At 41.5% G+C, this 8,363-nt stretch overlaps 1 protein-coding gene across 1 annotated transcript; it reads right to left on the bottom strand.

Moving 5' to 3' along the window:
• Nucleotides 1–850: 850 nt before the first annotated feature.
• Nucleotides 851–1,858, bottom strand: LOC104522550 (olfactory receptor 5V1). Its single transcript, XM_010164913.2, has one exon. The coding sequence runs from the start codon at nt 1,856–1,858 to the stop codon at nt 851–853; it is 1,008 nt and encodes a 335-aa protein (XP_010163215.2).
• Between the last annotated feature and the right edge of the window lie 6,505 nt (nt 1,859–8,363).

The raw sequence follows: 8,363 nt of genomic DNA, 5'->3' as shown, positions 1-8,363 counted from the left end.
AGACAGCACAGCACTCCCTCTCTCTGCACATCCATTTCCACCTTTTTTGTCAGCCAGCCCTTCACTTTTTGCAGGGAAGGAAGCACTGTGCCTAGTTATGGACTCACACAGACCTAAATCACACTCTGCAAACCTTCCTTCAGTCTGCCAACGCTGAGAAAAGCCAGACTGTGCCTGTATGATGGTGACAAAGCCCATGATGGCAAAGCCTCCCTTTCCCCTCACTGGCCATAGTCTTAGAAAGCTGTCTAATGTCTAGACATCAGCATAGTTCACATCTCTAGTGTATGGGAGTTGATTTGCACCCTGGCAGACTGATTTTGAGATCCATGGTACAAACTATGGCCAGAGTGTGCCTGGTGGCACTGCAGGTGTTGTAGTTGGATTCTTTGCGTGCTGGTTGAAAACACATCCAGACTGATGACCTGAAATGATGGCAAAGGAGCCTTCTTTCCAGTCAACCTCCCACAAAGGATGTGCTTACATTTTCTGCAGGAGCAACATGGTCAGTAAGAGGCACCAGTCCTGTAAGGTGCTTTAGTACAGAAGAATGTATATCTAAGTGTCCCTACAGTACCAATTCCCAGCATTCATGCTCCAAGACACACATCCAACACCTGTGTCTAAGGCTGAGGCTCTCAGCTAAGCTTCCTCTGTGCTCAGTGGAAAACAACTTGACCAGCTGAAGTCATCTCCTCCTGTGATAATGATCTAAAGCTGTGCCATCCAGTTGGCCTACTGGAAGTGCACACCTCTCCCTTTTAACTGTAAAGGGAGCCCAGAGAAGGAGTTTTGATTCCAGCATCTAACTTTTAGATGAATAAAGTTTGAGAAGATCAAACTGCGGTGCCTATCCAATTGCTGGGGCTCCAGAGGATGGCAGAGACTTAGAGGGATGTTCTTGCCTTGTTAAAGCCATCCTTACCTGGCTGATCCCTTTTCTTAGGGCACATTTAACTTCTTTATTCCTCAGACTGTAGATTATGGGGTTTAGCAGGGGAGTGAGGATTCCATAGAGCATGGAAATTATCCTGTCCCGGTGAGGTGAGTAGGTGGAGGAAGGTCGAACATAAGTGCAAATGGTGGTCCCGTAGAAAAGGCATACTACTGTCAAGTGAGATCCACAAGTGGAGAAAGCTTTGTGCCTGCTCTCAGAAGAGTTCATGCGCAGGATAGCCAAGAGGATATAAATATATGAGATCAGAGTGACCACAAAGGCACTGCTTCCAAGGACCCCAGCAACTAAGAGAATTACCAGTTCCCTACTGTAAGTAGGCAAGCAGGAGAGGGCCATCATAGGAGGAATATCACAGTAATATTGGTCAACTTCATTAGAATCACAAAAAGAGAGTGTAAAAATCAAAGATGTGTGCAACAGAGAATTCAAAAATCCTACTACCCAGGTGCCAATGGCTAAGTGAGCACACAGTTTCATACTGACAATATTCATGTACTGCAGCGGATGACATATCGCAACGTAACGGTCATATGCCATCACAGCCAGAAGGAAAATCTCTGTACCTACAACATCAATGAGGCAGAAGAGCTGGAGCATGCAGCCAGTGAATGAAATCACCTTGTCCTCAAGCAACAAGTCCTTCAGCATCTTCGGCACAGTGGTAGTGGGACATAAGATATCCAGGAAGGATAAGTTGCCAAGGAAGAAATACATGGGGTTGTGCAGATGAGTGTCTGTGCTAATGACGACAAGGATTGTGATGTTGCCTGCCATGGTGGCCAAATAAATAATCAAAAACAGCACAAAGAGAAGAAAACGGACTTCTGGAGCATCAGAAAGGCCAACAAGAACAAATTCAGATACTGTTGATAGGTTGACCCTCTGCATCTTATCTTTCATTGTGGAAATGACTGCAGAGATTTACCTGGAAGGAAGAAGAAGTTGTAACTCAGTCAAAGCTGCATCGCCCTTCTAAAGGGTGTGATTTTTGTGGTTTGTTTTGCAGTTCAAAAACATCTGCAAGTTTGCATTGGCACACTAAAAAAAAAAAAATCTAAATTTTACTCACATATACCTAATGCAAAAGACAAGATATAGGCTTTAAGTTTAACAGTGATTCATCAAAAAAAGTTTAATTCTTATAAGCCATCTTCTCAGACTGCATAGCTGGGAGTTGAAGACAAAGACACCTCCCTTGTGGTGGTGGCTAGCTTGGTTGGACACAGCCCTGAGCAACCTGACTGGGCTTTGAAGGTAGCTGTGCTCTGACCAAGGTGGGTGGAGTACAGATCTCTAGAAACATTCAGTATAAATTATTTAGTGCTAATATCACCGAAGCTGAAGCTAAAGACCTATATTTTTTTTTAAAGCAATTAATATTATCATGGAGGAATTAAATCCATGGTAGTCAACAGACAGGTAGTATAGCCCAGATGCACTTTGGGTTTTTTCATCTTTATTCAGTGGGATATAAAGAGAGATCTAATCTAGTATCCAATTAAAAAACCTCCCTCCTTTCTATAAATTTTGCCCTCTAGAATTCCATAACAGTATTAGTACTCCAGGATCTAGCTGAACTTTCCCCCTCACTCCTTTTCTCAAGTCAAAGTCTATGAAGACTTGGCATTGAAGGATCTTTCCATCTACCATGCATCACTACATTGAATATGACTCAGAACTTACTGTAACTATTCACATAATAGCTCTATAGAGGGATAAAGCAAAGCTCAGCACAAGCACCTCCTCGTTTACAGATTAGAGCCTGATTATGAGACTGTGCAAGTACCTTCTAATTTGTAAGAGATAGAGAAAACAAATTAAATAGATATCTCTGATATCCCACCTCAGACAGGCTCATCTATTGTACCGTGTTCTCAGAGAGGCTTGCTTCCAGCTTGAAAGGCACCAAAATCAGAGCTTAAACTATCATAAGAAATATTTTAGTCATCAGAAATAAAAGGCATGCAGTGCTTTAAATCACAGTGTCATTTGTCCTTAAAATGGGGAACTTATTCAGGTGAAATACAACAGGAACTTAACACAAAAATACTCACTGCTACAAAGAATTAATTACTGGTAATATATCTCCAGGAAATGTGACTATTCTTTTTCTTCTTTCTACATCTGATTAGAATATCTACATGTGACAGAAAAATATTTCACTGTAGCCTCAGGAACATCAGTGTCTTAAGGACGTGATGGGTCCAGATTTAGCAGCATAGGAATATCCATACAGACATCTGCAAGCACTGGCAAAAATGCTGGCTTGATTGCAAGGGTGAGTGCCTCTTTAATGAGGTGTTATAAACATGTGAGGATGCACCTGGGGAGACGTGTCTCTGAAGCTTTTTTGGATACTACCTTCACTGCATATATAAGACTTTTTCAGAATATTGTTAAAGGGACTAGAAATGGGATCAACTTTCTTCACCCTGAATCCTTTGATTCCTATGACGTTCATGTTATAAGACCTTTTTAAAAGGCTGTGGTTTGATACTTGAATCTATTCACAGGAAAGAGAAATAGGTGGTTTTGTTCTCCCAAGGTCCTGCCAGCCCAGCTCCAGTGCCATTCCAGGTTACTGAAGTTTCACCTCTCACAAGAGTCCAGTGTTCTGGTTTCTTCAAATTATACTACAGCCCTCAAATTACTTAATCACAAAGAGTTTTCAAACCAATGTGTCTTAATCTGGAGCCTGAAGCCTATCACCTACACATATTGGGTCAAAATTAGCAAGAGCTACTCTGCAGAGCATACCTTAGGTGAGGGCAGTGGTAACAGAGTCTTTGCACGGTGAGGAGCAGAACCTGAGTGACTGCTGTGGAGCAGTTCTACTGCTGTTGTAAGGGCAGTTAGCACAGCATCATGTGCCAGTGTAAATGCCTTCCTTGTTGATTTTATGAGCAATCTGCAGTTCTTGTACAGGAGCAACCTTTTAATTTTGTATAGGCCCTACTGGAATGACAGAACATAAACCACCTGTGAAATCCATGCACAACTTGAAGCAGATGCTTATCCTGGCATAAGAAGGAACATAAATTACCAGCACTACTTTGAAGAGCTAAAAATATTTCCCCTCTGGTTCCAGAAAGCATTCATGCATTATGCATTCATTTATGGAACCACCAGTTTCCATCTGATGTACAGGGATAGGAGCAGACCTGTTCCTATTCCAGTATTACCTGCCCATAACTTCTGCTCTGTTAACATGAACGATACTGTTTGCTAATCATTCTTAGAGCCCGTTTGTGGTGCATGACTCTTACAAATTTAAGACTTCCATATATATGTCAGAAGATAAATTGGAGTTCTCCAAGGGTTATAAAGCACAGGTCTATCCTGCTGCAGTTGTGTAGAACTGTGACTTGGAATAAATCCATGTGGTCCAGATCTTTCTCTGTGTAGTGCAGTTATCCTAGGACCATCAGAGGTCATACTTCCCATGAAGTTTTGCAACAAAGAATGGAGCTAATAAATTTGTAATAAACCTAGATGTCAGAAAGATATACAATAAAGAGATCAATCTCATCTATAGCTGTGATAAGAACTAGGACTGTACCCTTCCCTTCTTCCTAAACTGGTTTGATGCCACTTCCATTGTTACCCATCCTTTCCTTGAACAGTCACAAGAGGGCAATGCCTCATGCAAAAGCTCTACGTGGTACAGGGCTTCAAAGTAGGTTGCTGTACAATAGTCAAGAGATGATGTGTTAATACTGGCCACAAGAAGAGGCCTCCTACTATTTGCTTTCAGTATTTTTAGTCTGAGATCTTATGTCTAAAGCCCAGTGCTGATAATCCAACCTTAGTATAACATAATGCCTGACATGCTGCTAAATTATTCATTGCTAGCCACCAGTGTGACATACACGTGGTAGCTATCTCCCCAAAATAAAAACTTCTAAAAAGTGGTGGTGGGGTAACACATGTAAATATATAAACCCCTTCAAGGGGAGGTTCACATCATCAATATGAAATGCTTCTTTTGAGGTGGGATCCATTGGTTTCATCAACGATGACAGTCACCCAGGCCTATGGAGAGACCTTTGGGCTACTGGCCCTCAACTCTACATCTAGAGTTCAGTTGTGTATGTGGAAGGATATTCTTAGTTGGGTTATTAGAAGTAGAAACACGGGACAGTACTCAAGATATGCTTTGAGCCTAATCTAATCAAGCTTTCCATTTAATGAGGTTATTTGTGACCTTGTTAGCCCAACCCTCAGGATTATAAGACCTATGAACTATACATGCCACTAATATGTGCCACATTCAAACAGTCTTTAAGCTCACATAAAAATCCTCACCAGTTACCAAAATCTTCCTCAGCTGTGCCTGCCATGCTGTTATTTTAAGCAGTTTTATTTACCACACACTTGCCAAGGCCTGGGGAATTTTATATAAATTAATGCTTCATAAGAATAGCCTCTGCAACCTCCAAAAACTGAAATATTCAGCCCACGTGCAGTAAATAGAACAGCTCTGAAACATTGTTCAGGGAAAAAAAAATAGGCCTTAAACCCAAATACCTGCAGATGTGACATATTGCTTGTAAAATGGGTATTCTGAATAAGGTAAAAAAATAATTCAAAATCAACATTTCCTAGGTAGTATTCCTTTAAATAAAATCGATTAGACCAGGATCTCTTCAGTTTTCCTGAGATTTAATAAAAACATTGTAGAGATCCTGCCAGTTTCAAAGTACTTTTTTTTTTCTCCTCTCCTTTGAGGCAGTCTGTCACTGTCCCCTAGACCAGGGCAATAATCAAACCTGAGCAGAAACTCAGAGAGCTGCTAATTTCCAGGAGAGAAAGAACTTGAGTTTTTAATGATGCACAGTGGAGCCAATTTACACACGTTTATAAACTCACCTGCCAAGTTTCACCTTTGCAATTTGTCACACCCCAACTTTTTAAACAGTATCTACTGAGGCCTTATTAAAACCATCCCAAACTGTTTCCTGGAGAGACAAATCAATTATATTAAATTGCTTGTCTTGAGACACAAGCTCCTCAAAACCATATGGAATTTGCATTTGGTTTCCTTGTCAAAATGAGAATGATTATTTCAAATCAATACAATGATCTGCATAGTGTTTCCTCACAGAAAAGCAAAGGAAGTAGCAGGTACTTCCCCTAGAGAACATGTGGAACTTAAAAAAATTAGGAAATCACAGTTTTGCAATTACAAATAGAACAAATAAAGAACCAGCTGAAATTCCACACTGGTTCTGATGGGGACTTGATCATCAGACCAATTATTAGTCACCTACTAATAGTTATCAACCTGGTGTGCCTGTTTTCTGCACTTTCCCCATCTACTTTCCCAGCACAAACATTTCTTGATGGGACATTCCATCATCCTGAGAGGAAAAAAAAAAAATGGCAAATGAGAAATCCTGTTGAACAAAAATGTCCATCACTGACACAGAATATGAAACAGATTGTCTTGTATGAAGAAGACTTTTCCAGTAACACAATTGAGTGTGACAGTGCACATCCTACAGACCATCCAGATCCCACAGTTTCCACAGACAACAGCAACATCTCTTCTAGCTTTAAGATCCATGGGGTTTGCTCCACAGCTTTGGGCCATGCATTTACTGATAGAACAAGGGGAAATGGCTTTAAACTGAAAGAGGGAAGGTTTAGATGAGATGTTGGGAAGAAATTCTTCACAGTGAGGGTGGTCAGACAGTGTCCCAGTTTGTCCAGAGAAGCCTGCCTGGAAGCGTTCTCGGCCACGTTGGATGAGGCTTTGAGCAACCTGGTCTAGTGGAAGGGGTCCCTGCTGCTGGCAGGGGGGTTGGGACTGGATGAGCTTTAAGGTCCCTCCCAACCCAAACCATTCCATGATTTTGACTGAGAGACAAGACTTGAATCTTGAATTTTCTCAGTGGTCTCAGAGGTCCAAACTAAAACAAAGACTGAAACACTGTCAAGAAACAGAGTCACTCAACTCAGCCATGCACTTTCCAAAAACCCACCCACTTGCCACCCCAAGGGTCTCTCATTGTGCCCAGTAAATTAATCCTGCCCACCTTGGTCTCTCTTTGCCATCTCTTCTGGGGTTTCAGAGCAGATGGGTTGCCTTGGGCAGCAGATTACCAATGGCAACAACACAGCCATGACCCCAACTCAGCAGGATCCTGGGAAATGCCATGGGGGGCAGAGGAAGGTGGTTACTGAAGGGGTGGGGAGGGAAAGGAAAAGCAAATGGGAAAATAAGTCCCTTAGCAGACCAAAGAGCCACTGCCAGTTGCAGTAGCTGCACACAAGCAGCTGCAGCAGCATTCCTAGGGTACAGAAGGTTCCCTCAAGCTCTGAGATACTTGGCCAAGGATCACCACTATGACATTGCTCACTTACACTCCAACTATAATCCTCTGGTAGTAGAGGCACTAACCTTCTTTCTGGAGACACCTCCTGGCTACCTCCAACACAAACCCACTCCAGCAGCTCATACCACCTCTGAGCTCTTGATACCCCTGATTTATACCTGCTGAACAAGTGAAGTAAAACAAATTAACAGCAGCTGAATAACTGGACCACGAGCTCTGATTAGACTTGTCTTGATTTCCAACAGCTGAAGACTTTTCCACCTGTTGCCCATAACTGTGCTTACACTGTTTGGAGGATTTGGTTTATAGGTTTCTGTGATGCAAATTTATTCTTACCAGAAATGTTTTTACCCATTATCTTCAGTGGAGGTCTTAATTCTCTACAACACAAGAAGCTCTGGAACATTGACTACTATTTGGCCCAAGGGTTTTATTAGAGGTGGTGGTGATTCACCAGAGCTGGGAAATGTCCATGGACTACAGCACATTTACCCCAACACTATTTCAGTGATTAAAAACACTTCACAGAGCAAAATCCCATTGTCTTTTCTTTAGTCTTCTTCCTCAAACACTGTTGCTGTCTCCCCAAATAAAATGCTGGATTGCATCACTTCTTCCTCTGTATATTGTCCCTTGTATGATTTTTCTAATTCACTTGTCTGGGAGAATTATGACTATTTTTTGAAAAGTTAAAAAAAAAAAATCACATCTTTAGATGTCTAAAGAAAATCCTACAAACAAATTCTCCACTGGCTTTACCTGTAAACATCAGACTCAGTGAATGTGTTTAGATACACGTAGCATATGTGTCCCTCCCATCTGGTGGCAAGGCACGGTAATAGCATGTCAGGGAGGAAGAAAATTCTTGTCCTGGATTTATTTCTTTGAAAATTATAATCCCACACAAGTGAAACTGTTTAAAAAATGCCAGGTTTTCAACATTTGTTTTTAATATTATCAGTTGTGTGTATATATATATATATATATATATATATATCTTAGAGAAGGCTCTGGGGAGACCTTATAGCAGCCTTCCAGTACCTGAAGGGGCTACAAGAAAGCTGGGG

Source organism: Antrostomus carolinensis, unplaced genomic scaffold (genome assembly GCF_000700745.2).
Source record: "Antrostomus carolinensis isolate BGI_N321 unplaced genomic scaffold, ASM70074v2 scaffold6450, whole genome shotgun sequence".
Taxonomy (NCBI): Eukaryota; Metazoa; Chordata; class Aves; order Caprimulgiformes; family Caprimulgidae; genus Antrostomus; species Antrostomus carolinensis.
The sequence above is the reverse complement of the archived record's forward strand: the minus strand, read 5'-3'. Positions and strand labels throughout refer to the sequence as shown.